General features: G+C 47.0%; 1 protein-coding gene across 1 annotated transcript in view; it reads right to left on the bottom strand.

Moving 5' to 3' along the window:
• The window catches only part of LOC144731680 (uncharacterized), a 67,845-nt gene extending 50,160 nt beyond the window's left edge, over nucleotides 1-17,685 (bottom strand). Inside the window, exons 1-8 of the mRNA XM_078612856.1 lie at nucleotides 17,658-17,685; nucleotides 16,773-16,844; nucleotides 14,472-14,531; nucleotides 13,509-13,544; nucleotides 10,933-11,013; nucleotides 5,034-5,069; nucleotides 3,794-3,838; nucleotides 1,836-1,907 (exon numbers count right to left, since the gene is read on the bottom strand). Coding sequence (XP_078468982.1) covers nucleotides 1,836-1,907; nucleotides 3,794-3,838; nucleotides 5,034-5,069; nucleotides 10,933-10,947 — 168 coding nt within the window. The 5' untranslated portion in view covers nucleotides 10,948-11,013; nucleotides 13,509-13,544; nucleotides 14,472-14,531; nucleotides 16,773-16,844; nucleotides 17,658-17,685. The remainder of the gene's footprint in view (nucleotides 1-1,835; nucleotides 1,908-3,793; nucleotides 3,839-5,033; nucleotides 5,070-10,932; nucleotides 11,014-13,508; nucleotides 13,545-14,471; nucleotides 14,532-16,772; nucleotides 16,845-17,657) is intronic.
• Nucleotides 17,686-21,733: the final 4,048 nt, after the last annotated feature.

The raw sequence follows: 21,733 nt of genomic DNA, 5'->3' as shown, positions 1-21,733 counted from the left end.
GTACGCGGGGAGTACAAATGAGATGGGAACAATGAGGCAGTGACAAACTAAAGGATTACCAGCAAAGCCTCTATGAGCAAGGCAGACGGCACAGATGCAATATTGAACAAACCAAATGAGTCTTAACAAATCAGACAGATTAGGCGGACTGAGCGTAAGTGTACAAACAAGAGGGTGGGAGGAAAAAAAAGCGACGAATCAATTCTTGAATGAAATTCAGAGCCGGTTTTCATCACAATTAACTGAATCGCAGCGGGGGGGAGGGGGGGGGGCTAATCGTTACACGTCAAGACAAATTCATGAGTCTCACTCTGCTCAATTGGGGCAGAGGGGGAGGGGTTGCCATGATTGAAGCACTCCACCTTGCACTCGGAAGAAAGTTGTAAAAGTTCAAATCTTTGTTGGAGGGTCCCTTTTGAAAAAAAAATAAACAATGCCCCGCCCCCATCACAGTAATGTGGAATTTCCACCGCTGTTCCAGGGGCAGCCAATTGAGACCGGCACCGCCAAATGCCCATGTAGAGAGAAAACTTTGACTCGACAATATAATGTGTCCTATGGATGAACCGGGCGCTGCCATGGGAATGTGGAATTTTGACCACTGCAGCACAGTTTTGGGCACAATCTGCAAGACGCCCTTCTGAGCAGCAAGACTCTTCAAGATGACTTATTTCGCTTTTAAATCGCGTTCGCGTGTTCACAGGGCAAGCGGAAGAACTTTTTATTGTTATCCAATCCATCATCGGCGCCGTGAATACCGATGTGACATTTTAATTGTAAAAAAAAATTAAGCGCGAAAACAATTAATGCTGATTGATGGTTTACATTGTTTTCTTCCGATATTTTTTCTACGCTGTCATTTAACTGGCGGCCAACTCAATATGCAAATGCGAACGGTACGAAGCCCGGCGAGTCGACTTGCTTCCCCTTACGTCATTAATAAACGTCGCCCACCCTTGTCGGCCGCGGGAATCCGTGGAGCTAATTCGACACTGAACAAACCGTTTAATGGGAGGCTATAACGTCGCACGGGAGAACGTGGGAAGTGGCCGCTCCGCAGATAAACCTCCAAGGGGCATCTAAGCCACACGAGGAAGCTGCTCGCATAGAAGCCTTATTTAGAAACGTTGCGTTCAGAGTATTTGGCTGCTGCTATGATGTCCACGTGATAAGCCATTCTCTGTTTGGCTATCAGTTGTGGCCAGGTCGCTTCTGAAAAGGAGCTGTACGGGTGAGTGGGCCTTCTCTGGTAAAATAAAAATGTAGCTTTCGTTTTGAGGCTCACGGGATAATGTTTAAAAGTAAAACACAAACCTAATAAAACACACCGTTTACTATTGTTATAATTGTATTATGATAATGCTCATTTAGCCGAGAAAGCCTCAACGTGTCTCATGACTTTTTTTTCAGGAGGACCCCGGCTAATTGTTCGCAGTAGGTGGGTGGACAAGGCGAGTGGAGGCGATGGTTAAAACAAAACTAACCGGGAGTGAGAAAGGAGCGAATGCAAACAAAAAGCCGATGGACTAACGAGTAAGCGCGTTAGCCGCTCGCTGCAGAGGTTCACGGTTCAACTCCAACGGCCGCCCTGGTTATATACTGCGGCGGTGTAACTGACCGTAATGCGCGCCGCATGCTTCACAGTGGACGTTAAAGATTCCGTGACGTCATTCGTGGGATTGGGCCACGGCGCGATGGCGTCGTGGTCCGAACGTTGGCAAAAAAAACGTAAAAAAAAATAATTCCGATCGCTTTTTTTCGCGAATTGTTCAAGACAACGCCACGCGGCGCGAGCGCGGCTCTCGGCGCGTCCGCCTCGTGGACGGGGAACTCACGTCACTCCCCGCCAGACCCGGGTCTCCCTTGTCTCCCTTGTCCCCGATGCGTCCGTTGACGCCGGCTGGCCCCTGCGTCCAGCCGCAGACGGATGACAAACCGGACGAGTCATCGAGGGTTGACAAGATGGTGAAAAGGCCGGTTGTCATCACAGCCAGCCAGTCATAGCCAACACACAACCAGAATGGGTGCATGCGATGATCCGCCTGCCCAGAGATTCGATCAATTGTCACTAATTTCAGGGTCGTTTTTAAGATTCAAAAATCTGTATTTTTGTAAAAATTTTACCATCCCGTCTGCACAGTTTTGCCCGCTCTATCAACCTCAATTTAAGCTCAGCAGTTTAAATTAGAAATAATCGATTCTCACGAACGGACAATTCCATATGCGTCTCACTCGTGCATGGGGGTGGAAACCAGGATCTCGGTGGCAGGGACTTACTGCTCCAATTCGCCGAATAAAGGAGGCCCACCCCCCCCCTCCACGAGCGGGCAACCGACGTCACGTTTCACGTCACGCAAGACTGACCAAAACACCAGGCTACCGCCGACGCATGCTGCCATGGAAGGGCTGCCAAGATTCACGGTACAAGCCGCGCCTTTGTGTTGTCGTTTGTTGTCGACTGTTCCGTTCCCCCCCCTTTCCATTGATCGATCGCGATTGGGTCCGTACCCCTCGTGGACGTCTCGGCCCTGTTGTTTTTTTTGTCGTTGTTGCGCATTGTCACGGCCTTGAGTCCTTGCATTTAACAAAAATCGAATAATTTTTTGATCGATTTATATACGTAAGAAATTTCTGATTGTTGCTGGCCAATCGGTGTTTTTGTGCCTCGGCTCGGCAACGTTGATAAAATAGGACGTCCGACCATCGTCCACATCGACCTGCGCAAGTAGACCTGGCGCGTTGTTTTTGTAATTCTTTTACTGGCTACATTCGCAAGTTTAAAATACCGAATCAACCGCGTTAAAGTTTGATGACCGCGAAAACTATTAGGGCTGAATAAAACGCGGTGGGTTATATGTTGAAGAGTTATGAAGCCCCCCCCCCCTCCCCGTTTTTTTCATGATGGGCCACTAAAATTTGAAAAGCAACGTGGGTTTGAGAGTTATTATTCGACGCATAATTGATTTGGCAGAAATTCAAGGCCATGAAAGGCGAATTTCATTTCAAAGGGAGCATCAAGGCTTGTTTCATATTCATTGCGTTTCAGTGGAACCTCACTGATTAAGCCGGCAGCAGCTAATTAGCGAGTGCCTGAGCAATTTGATCTGCATGGGTGGTACTGCGTTTAAAGGGTGCACGACTCACGATATGAAGGTCGCGGGTTCAAATCCAGGTCGGGGTTCGACTTAGTTAATCATTAGCATCATCGTCGTCCGTTTGTGATGCATAACACGAGCACCGCTTTGTTTAAAGTGTCGTGGTTAGCGCACAAAACTTGCGATCCAGAAAGTAGCTCATTCAAAACTCCCGGCCATTCGAGCAATGGGACACGTTTCTTAAATCCCTCCACTCCTGTCCTCTCAGCAGAGTAAATGGGTACTGCCACAGCCAGTGAACTGGCAGTTCACGTGGGGTGCGCGAGAAAGCCATATATCTCTTGTTCAGAAGCAACCTGGCCACAAATGATAGCGCAACGAAGTCGCTTATCAACACGTGGAAATTTATGGCGACAAACCCAATACTCTCAACGCACATCCATTCTAAACTTGGAGGGAGGAAACCAGAGGACCAGAAAAATAATCCATGCGACCACGGGGAGAACATGCCAACTCAAAATATACAGGTGTCAGGATCGAGATCAAAACCACTTCCTCCTGCGTACCAAGCAAGTAAGTTAACATCTCGCTACCACGGCACCCCTGCCACCTGCAACATCAAAGTAGGTCATCTTATGTCAAATGGTTTCATCCTCCCGATTGATTAACTGGCATCCCGAGTGCTTTGCTCCAGGTACCCGAAATCCACGGATCCCCGTTGCGCCAGGCTGTCCAGTGTCACCCTGTGGGGACGGGGGGGGATGGCAGGGGAGGGGAGAAAGTAAAATCAAAAGTTGCAATAAAATTAATTGAAACAAATTATGAAAACATGAAACATGTGGCAGGTTTACATGAGATCGTCAAAACTTTTCAGAAAAAGCAAGCGGGCTTGGGTAGGACACGTCATGTATGTGTAATGACAGGGTGCCACCTGTCGACCTGGAAGGGTAATCACGAGTTTGGGCAAGGTTACGTAACAACTAATCAGAAGGGGGGCGTGTCTGGGTTAAAGGTAAAATGTGGGGCTAGTCGGGAAGCTCTGTAACCTGCTGGAAGGTTCTGGAAGGGGGCGTGGCCAGAGGCGGTGCCTGGCCACGCCGAGAGGTAAATAAGGGGGATGGAACCGCAGGTTCAGGGTTGTTGTGGGGTCCCGGGTCCTAGCTGTGTCGCTGCTCGCCGTTCATCTCTCTCCATCATCTCTCTCCGTCGTCTCTCGCCGTTGTCCGTCCGCATGGAAGATCCTCTGCACGGCTCCCATCGCCGTCATCGTCACACCAGTCAGCCAGCCGTGTGGTTGGATGGGACTATGTAGAGAGGTCGGCTGTGCGTAGCTAAAGTAGAGACTATATATATATTACCCAGTGTTGTGGCCAGCGAGAGGAGACGTGTATATATCTAGATGTATCGGCCTGTGGTGTGCCCAGTGTGAGAATAAGAAACTCTCGACACGACGTGTTTTGGAAGTAGCTCACTACATATGTATGCTGAACTTCTTTGGTGCCATACGTAGGCAACCGTGTTAATCGGAGGTGTGGGGGAAGGACAACTAATGAGACACAAAAAGCAGCTCTAAAGAAATTAGTTTGTCAATCTAAATTATTTAAAAGTGCATAGCCCCAGTGGCTTCCTAATATCGGAAGAGCGTTCCAGAGGGCCACAGAAGAGCATTTTAAAGTGCGCGTAACGAGATAGGATGATGGCCTACTGTCAGGAATAACAAGGGGGTGGATGCCAAGGAATGGAACGCCTCGGAGAGGGCTTCCATAAAGGAGATGGAGCGATGAAATCGGCTCGAGTGTGCAGGCTTAAGTTTGCATGTTACATCGCAGGATCGTGAGACGTGGCCAGTGCTTGGGAAGGCCTTTATCCAGCAGTGGATTGACCATGGCTGCTGATGCTGATGCTGAAGATGATGATACAATAATAAACACATCACACCTTGGGTCCAAGCGCTCCTGCTTCTCCCTTTTCGCCCTGCAAGGAAAATCAAATCAGGCACGTTCATTATTTCCGTGGAGAAAAACACAAAAAACAAAGACCCCATATAGCCTTACCGCCAGACTACTGGGGCAAGACAAAAGACAAAGATCCCCCGTATAACCTTAACAGACTGTAGGGGAAAGTGCTGCGAGCGAGCGCCTATGAAGGCCAAAACGGCACACTAGAGGGTGGGTGTCCAACACCACGCCCGGACACCTTTGTCTCCCCAGTGGTGATGTTTACACACCGCACCAGGTACTCATTTGAGTCCGAGTCGACCTAGGGGAGGCCCAGGACCAGTTCAGATAATCTTCACTGATGGTGTTGGCCGTGAGCGGGAATCAAACTCGGGTCGCCGGGTTCATAGCGCAGCGCGCTAACCGCTACACCACCACTCCCCATACTGTGGCAAGAACACACACACATCTACCATCAGGCGTCGACGCATCACACCAGGACAACTTTGACCATCACCAAGTCCTAACCCACAGCGATGGGAGACAACACATGTGGGCGCAAAGGGAAGGGGAGGGAAACGTGGCGGCGCAGTGATTAGCGCACTGAGCTCCAACGAACCCGGCGACCCGAATTAGATTCCCGCTTCCTGCCACCGGGCAATAGGGCCACCCGGCAGAAATAGAAATGAAAATAGCGGCGCCGTGACTGTGTTCGAGCGGCGCGTTAAGACTTTCCTTAATATAATAACCGCGCCGATGGAATGTATCAAACTCTGCGAGCGCGAGGCTGTTGCCTCGCCTGTTGTCATGCGGCTGTTTTTTCCACCGTCGTGTGGAAATATAAATCAAAGTCTCGGGGTCGGATAGCCGAAGCTGAAAAGTTTTTTTTTAATGAGACACAAACGACAGTCCCATCACAATCCTAAGCAAGCACAGCTGACATTTATATATCGATCACGTTGCCCGGACAGCTCGCTGATTTCTGGTTTCTGTTCGACCTTGCTATACTGGGTGTTTGTGTGTATATATATATATTATGTTTAAATATTTTATTACAAGTCGGGTTGGTTGCCCAGTGATTATGGCACACACAGATCACAATAGGAGAGTTGGCAATTATCCATTTGTATTTACATTGCAACCAGCCACGTGGTCCAGCGGTGGAGCAAGCGGCTCGCAATCGGAATTCATTCAGCTCAACATCCCTCCGGTGTCGATAAAACGGGCGCCACTTCGTGGGGAAATTCAACCGCGGTGGCCCTTTGGGAAGACTTGCTCCCGCCATGGGAATGCAGAATTTCCGGCACTGGCCCGCGGGGGCTGTATAATCAGGAGATGAGCAACTTCTTGATGCTCATTCGAGCAGGAAGCCACTCACGACTTTTTGTTGACTTTGACAATTTGTATGGACGTGGCGTCTGCATGCAAACGCATCTCAAGAAGGTGGACAAAACAGTGGAAGTGCGTCGTGTGGAACAAGGAGGCCAATAAATAGTTTTTGCAGTTTTTGTTACGAACATTTTTAAATGCACTGCCTGTGCTCACTCCATCCTGGCTGCAGCCTGCGACTGACTGCAGGCTGAGGCGCCGTGGCAGAGGGATGTTCACTACCTCACCCGGTGTACAGGAGGTTGTGGGTTCAATCCCGACCCTGATGCTGCTGTATATTAGGAATTTGCATGCTCTCCCCGTTGTTGCGTGGATTTTTCTCCGGGTCCTCAAGTTTTTACCCTCCACATTTATAATCAACATGCATTTAGAGTATTTGGCTGGTGCAAATGTCCACACGACAAGCCACTTCGTTGAACTATCACGTGTGGCCAGGTCGCTTCTCTTAAAAGCAATTTAGCTCAGTGGGCCTTACCCGGTAAAATAAAATTTTTAGTTTAATAGCTTTCATTGATTGATTTCTGGATGAAAGCCTGCCCCAAATCCACTGCTGATGTTAGCCGTGGTCGTGAGTTAATCTCAGATCACCGGGATCGCACCGCGGTCTGGAGATAATCTTCTTGGGCCGACTCACGCTTGCGGGGGTGTTTATTGTTTGGCACAGATTTGCATTTGCGCAGTGTTTTTCGAATTCGCAGCTGTTTTTGTTCAGATTTCTCTTTGCTTCGTGGACGCACGTTATTCTGTTTGCTGCTGCTGCTGCTGCTATTTTGGCGACCCATTGACAAAGGAAATTAGAATCAGAATATGCATTTATACTGGAGTAATCCGAGATACAAAGCTCTTTTTTCTCTCACAGATTCCCAGTAGAAATGGGGGAAAGAAGGTCCGACAAGCGTGTGCGCTGCCACAGAGAGGCGCGTGCTTGGGAATGACGCGAAGAGGGACGGAGAGAGGGCACGCGGCGGATTGGAGAACATCAACAAAGTCGGAGACACCACTGGAGGAGGCGGCCGCTGGAAGGGGATGATGGCTAACGGTTTTGAGATTCGGCGTAGAGTGGCAGCGAAGGAGGCATTTCACTCTGCTGGACAATGTGCCGAGGCAGGACGGAGCGATGACGATGAGAGATGGCGATGGTGGCGATGTGTTGACGACCTTGAAACGTGATCCTGCTGCAACACCGCTGCTGTAGATGTCACTGGTTCTTTATGTTCTACAGATGTAGATGCCACTTGGTTTTTTGTTTTCTGAAGATGTAGATGCCACTAATTATTCATGTTCTACAGATGTAGATGCCACTGGTTCTTCGTGTTCTGCAGATGTAGATGCTAATTCCCTTTGGTGTTCGCGTTTCCTCTCTACCATCTCGAAAAACTTACCAAGAGGTGTCTGCACAGTCACTCTCTTCTTCTCTTCATAAATCAACTTGTAACAGGCAATAGCATCGTGAACAGCTACCAACACCTTCGTAACCCTTGCAGTGTTTGGGTCCTGCCGTTTTCCACCGAACGGCCACCGCCGCCATCTATTGCACGGCTGTTGAACTTACGACTCTCGGTCCGAACAGGCGACTGGACATATAGACAGGTTTAATTTTTTATTTAAAGCTTTCGTGACTGCAGGGATTCATATTCTTGGTTCTTTCGGTAAAGTCACGTAGAAGGGAAATAATAAAACAATATAAATATAAAACAATAAAAATTCTCATGACGTTTCGACTGCAACACAAGCAATCATCATCAGGTGTGAAATCCACAGCAAGAAAATCTGAAAAAAGTGGCGGTTTTTCTTAACGTCAGCACCACGGACAGCGATTTGGCAGTTGGCCAGATGGACGAGTCCATCTATGTTCGGGAAAAGAGGAGGGGGGACTCGTCCATCTGGCCAACTGCCAAATCGCTGTCTGTGGTGCTGACGTTAGGACAAACCGCCACTTTTTTCAAATTGTCTTGCTGTGGATTTCACACCTGATGATGATTGCTTGTGTTGCAGTCGAAACGTCGTGAGAATTTTCATTGTTTTATATTTATATCATTATTTCTCTTCTACGTGACTTTACCGAAAGAACCAAGAATATGAACAGGTTTGTTCGTATCTCTGAAAGTTCGTAAGTTGAATGTTCGTAAGTGGAGGAGTCCCTGTCATGTGGAATTTCCATGATTTGTCTCAGGACTGAGTGCCACACCACGGCTTGTTTAAACAGGAAACCGGTTTGATGTCTTGAAAAATATCAATATATATCCTTGTCAATGTGTTGCCAACGCCACTTCTACAATGAAATCATTTGCATCGACTCTCAAACCAGACCAGTGCCAATTAGCGCGCAAACAAACAATCAATACATGACAATCAATCGGTGCATGAATGCGATCGAACCGGGTCGGGAGCCCAATGAGATTCATGATCTCATCTGTGAGGACAGTGGTTGGTGACTTGTGAAAGTGGAGAAGAATTTGAAATGCAACCAGTGCAGCCACGCAAAGAATCCGTGATCGATTCCCAACCACATCTAACATCGGTGGCCCGTGATATCAGACACGGCACCCCCACACCCCTCTCTGTCTTCGCCATCGCGCACTGACCAGTGCGGTGAAGTATGATCAGAATTCCCTCCATGGCCGACACGGAGTGGGTGATACCTTCATTCACTGGTGGATTGAAAATGTCTAAGAATTCATCATTGTTATTATTACTTTTATATTTAATAGTTTTTTTTTTTTAAAGGGAACACTGAATTCCCATTGTGCAATAGGCATTAATTTATAATGAGCCAAGAATGTCTGATTGTGTAATGCGCGTGACGTCACACCACATTCCCCCCCCCCCCCCCCCCGTCATTAATATTCATGAGCGGGTGGATTTTTACACTCACGCAGAAGAAGGTCGAGCAGAAATATATTTTTTTCGCAACTTCGCTTTTAGTTTTACCTTTTTTTATTGAAAGGGAATCTAATAAATAATTATCCGCAGCAGCAAAGTGGATTTGGTGTCTTTATTTATTTATTCAGCACTTGAGACAAAAGGTAAGTCTAATTTATGCTTCTAAATTATGGTAAAATAGACATTTCTCGGTGACTTTCCAGATATTGTATCGAATTCCAATTCATTTTAACCCCAGTGACCGAAAGCAGAAGAGAATAAAGTAGCAGAGCAGTGAATTTGAACAAATTGAAGGTCAGTTATATACAGTGCTACAGTGTCATGAAGTGAGGTTTCTATGACTTCGTTTTGTGCAAGATTTACTGCCATCAAATTTACACAAGATACAATTATACTCTGCTCAATGTTTTCGTAAATATTACAGCTTCCGTCCTTGGACGGGCAAACAAGCTCGTAAATTTATAAGAAAAATAAACTTCTATTGGAAACTGCTGCCAACAGCAGTGCCGCTTACCCGTGTCAGTTCAATGGGCCTCTTCTACACAACCCGGTAGGGCATGCTAATATTGCATGCCCTGTAAATGGTGTTTGCCACATAGCAACAGAGCTTACATGTTTAGTCCATTGAAATGAATTTATATATATATAAAGTGCCTCAGTGTACCAAGGCGACTTGAGGAGAGGTGTACAGTGGTCACAGCATGAAGCGTCTGATTGGAGTTAGTATGTTCTCTACTTCCTCCCGTAACTTAAACCATGTCACTGGTGCCAGACACGTATTGCAGAGGAGGCCTGTCCTGCACAAACAACTATAATGTTCATAATATAGTTTTTTTGGGTTCATATATAAAAAAAAACTTAGATTATGGATGATATTGGTCGCGAAAGCCTACATGTTAAACTAACTAAAATGTGATATTTTTTATTGGATGTTTGGATAAATGGAAACTCCACGTGCCAGGAACTCTGAAACACATCTACGATGAGATAACGATCAATGTTTAGAGGCAGGCCAAGTGAAGATTTCTTTTTTTAAAAGCCACGTGGAAAATCTATCGCGCATCTATTATATGACAGGGCAGATCGCGCTGCCTTAGATTCTTTGCCTTCAGACACAATGCCAATAGCACAAACAGAAGGAATTGATGAACAAAGGACCATCGATTTTTTTTTCGTTTAACTACGTTTCCGGACACACCGCCATCCTGCTTGCCGGACTGCCACGCAGCCCTGTATTTCTGGGGCATCCCAGCGCATGATAACCTCTTCGCAACCAAATCGCCGCATGGACGACAGCGCTGTGCGGTGGGTATGAGCCGTGACACGTGAAGAGTCGTCTTGCCAATGACGTCTGGTAATAACGGCACCATTTGTCGAAATCGCTCCAAGCTAGCCTTGCTTACACAAATGCTGTGTGATAACACTGGCCTGGAAAAGCCACTAGGCTGACGGACTAAAAAAATAACCTTGATTCATGTACGGAGGCACAGAATGGAGTTTTTGCTCGAATGAGCTTTGACCCACGATGAGAATGGCTGCTAATGGAGGCGCCAGAGTGTTGGGGTGACCACGGTCTTGCTCGCTAGGGGTTCAGGGTTATGGACAAGGGCTCGGATGCGGTTCCTTACCTCTTTGCCCCGCATGCCAATCTGCCCCGGATTTCCCAGTCGCCCGGTCTCGCCTTTGTCTCCCTTCGCCCCAGGATCTCCCTGGGGGGGGGAGAACGGGTGGCAGGGGGAGCAGAGACGGGCGCATTCGATGTTCAGAGTCAAAGGCAGCTGCGTGGAGGTATTGTCACGCTCCTCGACAGACAAGATCTCTGGCTTGTGATGTTGGCAGACGGAGACGGGGAACACATCGGCGGATGAAACAAGACAGACACAGAAGTGCGCAGTTACGAATAAACAAGACATATGCGGCGAATCGATTTAGAATGATTCAGCCATGATCAATCCACTGCTGGATGAAGGCTTCCCTCACAGACGTTGCCATCTACTAAAATATTAAACTTTTGTTATTTTACCAGGTAAGGCCCACTGAGCTATGTAGCTCTGTTTCAGCAGCGACCTGGCCACAGATGATAGCTCAACAAAGTGGCTCATCATCACGTGGAAATGTATAGCGGCAGCCAAATACTCTAAACGCACGATTCTAAACGTGGAGGGAAAAAACGGGGAAAAATCCACACGACCACGGGGAGGGAGGGACACGCAAATTACACGTGACTTTATCAAAAGACCCAAAGAATATTCCTATGTCAATGTCCATGATTTCTGTTCCATAAGGTCATATCCGGTAGTAACCTTGTTTTAATCAGTGATTAGCACGGTTGGCTACGTACGGTGCGAAAAAAGTTCAACATATACACGTATATATAGACACAAACAGATACAGACCGAAGGCCACAGAGAGATGGGTGTAGTATTCAAAATCTGTATTTATTCACAATTTGTATTTAGCCAGGAGGAATCTGATGAGCTACGTTTTAAGTCTCTTTTTCACAGATGTCCAGTAGGGGCGGGTCAGCAAGATGCAGCATTATACACGACCACAGACACAGAGACTGAGATGTCATCGTGACATAGAGAGACAGTACACGGATACTTGTTGCGACAAAGACAGATTCTGGTGGACAGGCTTAGCTCAGCTGAAGGTGGGACAGATGCGAACAGACAGACAGACACCAACAGACTGATGTGAAAGTGGGTAGCGGTATTGATGGATGCCAACACACACAGAGACAGATGGTTGCAGTGATAGAGGCATGTCGAGAGACACAGTTGGACAGACATAGAAAAGATGGGTGATATGAAGAGACAGGAGCAGACATAAATAGATCGGAGTAATTATATTTTAGACAGAAAAATGACATATACACTAGACACCGGCAAAATACACTGGCAAACAGGGACACATATGTAGACATGGAGACACACACACAAAAAACAAAACAAGGACACACATCTCCCATACAGCCTACAACGACTGTTTGGGCAGATTCTGTTAGCAACACACGGACAAAGATCTCCCGTATAGCCTTAACAATGTGTCGGGGCAAGCGCTGTTTGCGAGCAGCTATGAAGGCCAGCACGGCAAACGAGGGGGCGTGTGACCTGCACCACGCCGGGCCGCCTTTGTCTACCCAGTGGCGATGTTTGCACACCGCACCGGGTGCTCGTTTGGGGCTGAGTCGACCTAGTGTGTACTATGCACATCGTGTGCACACACTCACACATCCCACTGTGAGATTCACGGTCGTTTCCCCTTGGGGGGAATTCCCCCGTTCCAAGAATTACTCTGCTCCTGACTTACATCCTGGCCCAGGCAGCATTTAATTACAATCGTTCTGCAAATTTTTAAACAAAACGATCCATCATTGCTCCCTCCGGTTAAGACACTGACAGTAGTGTGTGTGTGTGCGCGCGCATGCATGCATGCGTGTTTACCTCTGTGTACGCTGGAGCGTGCGCATGTGTGCACGTGTGTACACGCAGATGTGTGCGTGTGTGTGTGTGTGCATGCGTTTGCAATCGTCACGTCGTGAAAGTCTGAATTAACAGGTGCTCTCTGATTGCCTTTACAGTCTACAAGGCTTATTCGGATAAGGGTGTATGCGTCTCTGTGTGTGTGTGTCTATGTATGCATGTGTGTATCATGTGTGGGGAGCGGTAGCGTAGCGGTTAGCACACTGCGCTACGAACTCAGCGAGCCGAGTTCGATTCCCGCTCACGGTCAACACCGGTGACAATTGTCTGAGCCAGTTCTGGGCCTCCCCTAGGTTGACTCAGTCTTAAATGAATACTTGGTGCAGTGTACAATCAGCACTGGGGAGACACAGGTGGCCGGGCTTGGTGTTGGCCACCCACCCTCTCGTGCACTGTGCCAGCCTTCATAGGTGCTACTAGCCAACAGCAATTGCCCCTACAGTTTGCCAAGGATATACGGGGTATCTTTGTCTCTGTGTAAATTGTGTGGAGCGGCAGTGTAGTTGTCGGCGCCACTGTATGTGGCTTGTAAATGTGTGTCACAGAGTTCATAATCCAAGAGACCTGGATTCAACTCCAGCACCTGGTGGTAAATTGGTGTCTGAACCTTGGCCATAATGGAAATAATACATTTACCATCGGCACATAACTGCCCGACTTTGATGTTTGTTCAAACTCACCGTGAGTCATGGCGAGTGCACTATTTAAATGTCACTTACCTTGTCACCTGGCCTGCCAGACAGTCCAACGTTACCCTGCAATTAAACAAAACTCTTTAGATCATAACAACAACATAACAGGACCCATGCAAATGCGTGAGACTCGAAATCTCAATCACCTTACATTTTTCTCAGGAAAAATATAGATATAACCTTCATACATTTCACACCTCCCGATTGGAACGGCAGGCTACGTAACGGTGCGAAATAAATTTCAACGTAAATAAAATACATACATCCAGTGCCGGATTAAGCTAGTGCTGGGTCTGTAGCATATGTTATAAAGGGACCCTACATTTTTAAAAACACATAAATATTAAAACACAAATGTTTTACTCAAGTAAATGCATGCTTTCATTTGCTATACAGCCAGATAATACGACAAATTTCTGACTTTAAACACCCAGTCTTTCATAATAGTTGAAGGCGGTATAGTACTATAGTACTAGAGCAAGTGCAGAATCACTGAACCGGAATTGATACCTTGAAAGCATTTAGCGCGGGGCCCTTGAAACTACGGGGCCCGTAGCATATGTAGCTACTTTTGCTACTGGGATAATCCGGCACTGCATACATCGCAAATGATTGAATCTTGCAAAGCATGATTCCAAGCATGTATTGCGAGTTGTAATCATGAGTTTGAACGCATTGGTATACGCCTACGTGACGTTGCAATGAACAATAATTTACTTACAGGTGAGTGTCAATCCACGGGCGGGATGAAGGGCTGCACACACAATAGTGGTGGTGGTTTTTGGCCATACTTCACCACTCTGGCGAGTTTGATGAAGATGAGGGAGCAGACAGCAGTTCAGACATTGCCTAGCAGCGAAACTTTGTGGGCATCTAACCGAGGTTGCTGGGTTTATAGTGCGGCGTGCTCACCGCCACACCGCCACTCCCGCGCAGCGTGCATTAATTACGCAACGTGAAATAAACAAGAAGTTAAGGGACCATTCTCACCCTTTCTCCGTTCTCTCCTTTTGACCCAGGCTGACCAGGGACACCAAGCCCTGTTATGCCCTGGAAATAAATAGAGCATCGGCATGAGTGGGTGGAGGGATGATTGCCTTCATTCATAATCATTGGCTTCCCAGGAGAGGCGATGGCTCTTAAGCCTGCCTGTTAAAAATGGATTTTACATTTCAATGCATATCAAAATGTTTGGCCCCTGCTGCCGGAATCTTCATCATTATAAATGCAGCGCCATTCTTTGCATCGACTCTGTGGTATCATCATCATCATTATTTTACATTACATCCTCAATTATGTATATATTGGGATAAAATATCAAGCCATCACATTTTGTGATGATTGTTTATTTAAGTAAACCTCAATATTGGATATTGGGTATAGTTAAAACATCATACTCAACACGTGTCAATAATACTGTGGCTTGAAAAATATTTCTACATATATAACAGGTGACGTTTCAGGCAATGGCCCTTCTAATTCGCAATATTTTTGTTTTATTTGCTAATAAGAAGGACCATGACCCGAAACGTCGGCAGTGAATATAATGTTTCCTTTCATGGCCACACCCAGTGTTATTGTTGAGGAGCGTGTTGAGTTGTTTGTTGTTTGTGCACCACCGCCAATGCAGCAGCAACACCAAACAATTTACTCAAGTACATGTTTTAAATGTATTAATGTACGTTGAACTTCTTTCACACCGTACGTAGCCAACCGTGCTCATCAGAGGTGCGGCGGTGGGGCCGACAAACTAAACACAAAAATCGGTTCTAAATCATGGGATATTCAAGTGAAACAACAACATAATTAGTGCCATCATTTCTATCGATGTCATCATTACTATCGATGTCATCATCGCAAGTGAGTTACAATGTGACCAATGAAAAGTTTATGGAATATTTTATATAGTATCATCATAACCGCTAGAAGCATGATCATTATAATTGGCAGTTACAAAATGATCATCATCTTCATCTACAGCAGTATCAGCAGCAGTGGCAATATCAAAATTATCATCGCCATAATCACCAAAGACAAATATCCCCCATACAGCCTGTTGGGGCAAGTGCTGTTCGCGAGCACCTATAAAGGCCGGCATGGCACACGAGGGGGGTGGGTGGCCAGAACTATGCCCATGCCGTCTTTGTCTCCCCAGTGGCGATGTTTACTACACACCGCGCCAGGTACTCATTTGAGGCCGAGTCGATCTAGGGGAGGCCCAGGACCGGTTCAGATAATCGTCACCGGTGTTGGTGGCCATGGGTGGGAATCGTCACCACCACCACTACCAACAGCAAACACCATAATTACCAACATGACCACATTTTTCATTCGCTTCATTGTCTAAAAAATATATATATATACACAAAGGCCTGTGAAAGAGCAACACAAGGGCGTTTGCGATGTACGTGCAATCGACACAAAACGTAGACAATAAACAAATAGAAAGAGTTTACTTTGATAACTCCAGCAAGGTTTCAGGACTATAGTCTTGCAAAGCAGACAGATAGAGAAGGGATCTCTTAATTAAAGTGTAATGCAATTGTGATGGCATATAGAATAACACATTAAGGTGTTCCAACGAAATGACCTGTTTTAAAAGAGCAGCGTCCTTTCGAGTCAACAGACACAATTACATTAGGAAGCACGGACGGACATCGCACGTGTGTTGAAAATAGGTAGGAATTGTGCAAAAACACGCTGAAACTGAAAATGCAGCTCTTTGAAACATCTATTTTCAAATCAGAGTAATTGCAAGAGATGCATTTTCATGTGTACGTACATCAACGTGCGCACACACACATGTACGTGTGTGTACGCCTGCGGTTAGTGTAGCGGTGAGTGCGCTGCGCTATAAACCCGATTCCCGCTCACGGCCCGACACCAGTGCCGATTATCTGAACCGGACCTGGGCCTCCTCCCCGAGGTCGACTCAGCCTCAAACGAGTACTTGGTGCGGTGTGTGAACATCGCCATTAGGGAGACAAGACGGCCGGGCGTAATGCTGGCCACCCACCCCATCCATATGCCGTGCTGGCCTTCGAAGGTGCTCGCGAACAGCACTTGCTCCGATAGGCTGTTAAAGGCTTTGCAGAGGATCTTTGCCTTTATCTTTGTATGTGTGACTGTGGCGATGTTTGTGTTTTGCTTGCATTTGTGCGTGTTGATGGTGCAACATAGACCGCCTTTTGTAGAGACAATTAATAATTATTATTTGTCATACGCTGGGAGCGTAAGGGAGTATCGTGTTTGAGCTTCGGATGCAGAAGTTTAAATTAAAAGAGTTGTCACCTTTTCTCCCCTCTCTCCCGCTTCACCTTTCTCCCCTTTGGGACCCAGGGGCCCGGGCAAACCAATGTCACCCTACACGCACGCAGGATGGCACGCACACACACGCACACACACGCGTGCATTAACGCATGCAAACAAAAACAACAACGGCCACGGTGGCAACCAAAACGCCGTTCGCCACCGAGCGCCAATAACGTCGCCACGGCACTTGAGCCGGGCTGGGCACGTGCGCACTTTCGTGGCCACGTGAACAAAATTTACCGGCCACAGGTGTCACACGTAAAGTGACTGACATGACGTGCGCATGCGCACTCCCCCCCCGCCCCTCTCATAGCCGTACGGAACGTTGGGGGGGGGAGCAACGCTGTTAGGCGAGCACCTACGAAAGCTGGCACGGCACGCGAGGGGGTGGTATGGTCAGCAACCACGCCCCCGCCGCATTTGTCTCCCCAGTGCTGATGTGTACTAAGCACACGCCACACAAAGGCACTCAAGTGAGTTCAGTTCATGTTGGGTAAGGGCCCCATCGAGCCTCTAAGCTCATTTTCAATTCAAGGCCGAGTTGATCTAGGGGAGATCCGGAACCCCGTTCAGATATTCGGCACCGATATTGGCAGTGCGAGAGCTGTAATCCAACTGGGGTCGCCAGGCTCATGGTGCCTGTGTGCCACAACCACTGCTGGCCACGCAATGCGCACACACGCGCACACACGCGCACACACGCGCACACACGCGCACACACGTGCACACACGCGCACACACGTGCACACACGCGGACACACGTGCACACACGCGCACACACGTGCACACACACACGCCAGCGAGTGCGCGCCTACACCTCCGCCGTAATAGAGTTGGTACAACAGAACCCGGAGCGTCTCTCACCTTCTCCCCTCTGGCACCGGGTAGCCCAGCTATCTGCAGCAAATCAACACAAACCATGATGAGCTCCACACCACATGCATCACTTCAGAGACAACCAAAGACACAGATCCATCCCGTATAGTCTCAACAACAGACTGTTGGGGGTGGCCAACGCCACACCTTTGTCTTCCCTAGTGATGCTGATGTTTTTTTTTTTGACACACAGCGCTCGGTAAAGATTTAAGGCTGAGTTGACTTATGGCAGGTCCAGGACACGTCCAAATATTCGCCGACACTGTTACTGGTTGTTGAGCGGGAATCGAACTCGGGTCGCCGGCTTCGTTGCGTAGTGCGCTCGCCACTGCGCCACCGGTCCCCCTTCACAGACACGCACATTGTTCACGTTGGAGGTAAATTGCTATTTTAAAATGTGTCTGGATTCGTTCCCTGTCATAGGAATGTGTAATTTCCACCACTGGCTTGGGCCTGTAAATAGGGAGGTGAACACAGCTCCACGCTTGATTGATTGTGAAATGGTTTTGGTTTGTGGACTTTTAAAACATCTAATATTTGAGGTCAGTTGGTCTCAATGCCTTGAAATCTGTGCAAGATTGAAACTGAACAATGAACTCAACCATATTTTCTTTTCATCAGGTAAGGCCCACTGAGCTATATGGTTATTTTTCAGAAGCATTCCTGGCCACAGTTGATAGCTGGCTGACGTGGAAATGCAAAGCAGGCAAATGTATCTAAGATGCATGTTGATTCATAATGAGGAGGGGAAAACTGGAGGACCAGGAGAAAAATCCTTACAATAACGGGGGGAACATGCAAACTCAAAATAAACAAGCTTCAGGGTCGGATCAAACTCACGACCTCCTGTATACCAAGCGAGGTAGTTAACATCTCGCGATGCCCCTGGTTGACGGCGAGGGAAGTGACGAGTGGAATTTTATTGCAGCAAGAATCGTTGTGTTGTACGGTGCAAGATTACCGTTGGGCCAGGTTCTCCAGGAAAACCCAACGATCCCTGAAAATATACAAACAACATTTGTCATTCACAATGGAATCTTTTTTTTTTAATACGGGTCACAGAAATGTGCAACTGCGAAATGAATTTCTAGAACGGTACGATTATTTTTGTATCACAATGCTAATTTTGGAAATGAAATTTTCGTTACATTTTTTTAAAAAGTACATTTCAATTTGTGGCACAGTATGGCAAATGTGGTGGGGGCGGTGGGGGGGGTGCTGTTAAATGATTAATATTTTAAGATAATTGCATTGGGCCAGGTGGAGTTGTTTGTGGTTAGAGCACTCAGGGCAGAGTTGGAATCCCAAGAGTTTGAATCCCGCATAAGGATTCACTTTGGCTCATAATCCCAACAGAGTTGCTAAAAATGAGAACCACTTAAGGAAGACGTCAGCAGCTCTAATCCTATGCGTGACATTATACGCATATATAAGCAGATTATTTTATTAATCCTTTCACCCTTTGGATGACCATTATTTGTCCTTATTGGTTATCCCCATCCAGTCGTGGCGATGCAGAATATCCACCACTGGCTCAGGATCAGCCAATGGAACAGGGTAATGGCAGAGGCAATCACCTCCTCCATCAATGTAACATTAAGCACATTCTGCAATGCGACTTCTGTGGTCACCAGAGCCGGACTGTGGATCACGTGATCCAGCACAAGTACCCCCCTGCACCGCCGATCCACAGGCCATGTGTCACCTAATCCCACATTTCCCCCCTTGCACTGCCAATCTGAGTCCACCAAGCTCTCCACAGAGGCGACTGAACTGCTTAATGGCCTCGATGCATAGAGTACAAATAGCGTTGTAAAATGTCACCTTGCCCTATGAAGGAAGGATAAGAAGACGATCAACTGAGGATGGGTGCTTCCCTGCGCTCATTTGAGCATGGAGATCCTCAATTAGATTGTATTTAAATAATTTACACACATGTACTTTTTTAAATGATAAAAACAGGAGCAAACACAATACATGTTAGGAGAAAATTACGAATTCATAAAATGTTGTCAAGGCTTTGTAAATGTTTCGCAGCCGTGCTGTCGAGCTCTCCGCTGTGTTTTCGGGTTGGACCGCGCGCGCTGCTCGGCACAATGTCCGACGTTTCGGCCCCACGTGCTTCCGAGCATCTCCAAAAACCCAATTTCCACTTTTGCAATTTTCGTTCCTGAAGACGCTTCCGGGACACTGAACGAACCACACGATGTCCCAAGATTCGGTTATTCTTCAGTTCCTGAATTGACAAAAATTGTGCTTGTGATTTGTGTTCTCGTCATCAACTTACTTTTTCACCACGAGGACCAGCAGGGCCTGGCAGACCCTGAAGAAAGAGATTAATGAAAAAAAAAGACACTTTAAAAGTCTCGACGTATGTTACATCTCGAACTGGCTTCACTACCCGGCTGCAATGCGTGCATGATTAATGGGCGACGTTCACGCAAACTCATTCGATACTCAATGAAGCTCAGGTCTAGTTAGGGCAATTCCAGGACTGGCTTAGGTATCACTCGCCAATGATGCAAGCCAGAAAGTGAACTTCAGGTCGACGAGATCATAGGGCTTACTCTTCTTGTACCATCACTCCTCCCCGCAGCGTAAGATATCCAAGGTTTTACTGGTAGGAACCTCCTGGTTACACCAGCCCACAGGGGATTATTGTGTCCGACCGTCCGTCGTGCATCCAAAAATTGGAGGGGTGGGGCTGGGTGGAGAGGGGAGGGTGGGGAGGGGCTGGGTGGGGTGGGTGGGGAGGGGCTGGGTGGGGAGGGGAGGGTGGGGAGGGGCTGGTCACCCCGTGGTGCCCTTATAAAACTCAACGTTTAACCTACTCACGCCGGCTTGTGCCCGCCCTCACAGTCGGGCATATTTGCGGAATACACCACGCCGCCGTTGACCCTGGCCATTGACCGAGCAACCACTCGCCCACAATGTGCGTGACAGGAATGCAAAGGCAATAATGTCACGTTAAAACCGAGTGTCATACATTTAAATAATAGAGTAAAAATGATTAAGCCAGGAACTAGTGAAATTTCACATCTTGCTAAGTGCCTATGAAGATCACGTAACATTGCCAAGCATATATTACCGAGACCTCATCAGACATTTAAACTCGGAGAACATATATTTCGTGTTTAAATTACCTAATTTGACAAAGTAACAGCTTCTGCCGCGCGGTGCTTTATAGGCAACATTTACAGATTAAGCGGAGATCGTTGTTGTGTAAGGCGAGGCTCTTAACTTGCTGGGTTCTGCGGCGGCGGTGGTGGACGGATTGCAGTACAGCAAATGGGTTTCTGACCCCATTAGCTTGGGCTTTTGAGAGTCGTTAGATCCTATGTGGGAGTAGTCTCAAGATTGTCTGCTGACGATGATTATTGTTACGATTAGAATGATGGTGCCAATGATGAAGATAACGGTCATATGAAGCACGTTAAGGATGATGGTTATGCATTTACACCATTGGTGCGCCTTTTGGCGTCATCTGGTCCAACCCATGTGAGACTAGGCTCTAAGGAAAGCTGTCTCGGGTGTGGACCAATCATCTTCAAGGACAGTGCATACATTATCAGAGTTATGTTTTTTGTTTGCATTATGACTGCAGGTATTGTGGTCTATGCAAACGTGACTCCTTGTAAAAAAGGTGTCAGTTTTGTTGTCAGATAGAAGGGTAAAAAAACAATTATGATGATGGTTATGTTCATTTAATTACGAACAATGATGTTGTTGATGGTGTTGATGACACCGTGGTTGCTGAAAATAATAGTAATGATGATGATGATGCCAATGATAATTGTTTTATGATGTGAACCATAGTAATGATGCTCCTGATGATAACATTGATGATGGCAATGATGATGATACCTATCGTATCAATAATGCTCATGCAACTGATGATTGATGATGATGATGCTGTGAGTGACAGTAATAATGATGATGATGTTGCTGCTAATCATGACGATACCTATCGTATCGATGATGCTGCTGCTACTGATGATTAATGCTGATATAAATAATGATGATCCTGTTACTAGTAACGACGATGATGATTTGGCTGCTAATCA

This window comes from Lampetra planeri, chromosome 40 (assembly GCF_965212315.1).
Source record: "Lampetra planeri chromosome 40, kcLamPlan1.2.h2, whole genome shotgun sequence".
NCBI lineage: Eukaryota > Metazoa > Chordata > Hyperoartia > Petromyzontiformes > Petromyzontidae > Lampetra > Lampetra planeri.
This window is presented reverse-complemented; position numbering and strand designations above follow the sequence as displayed.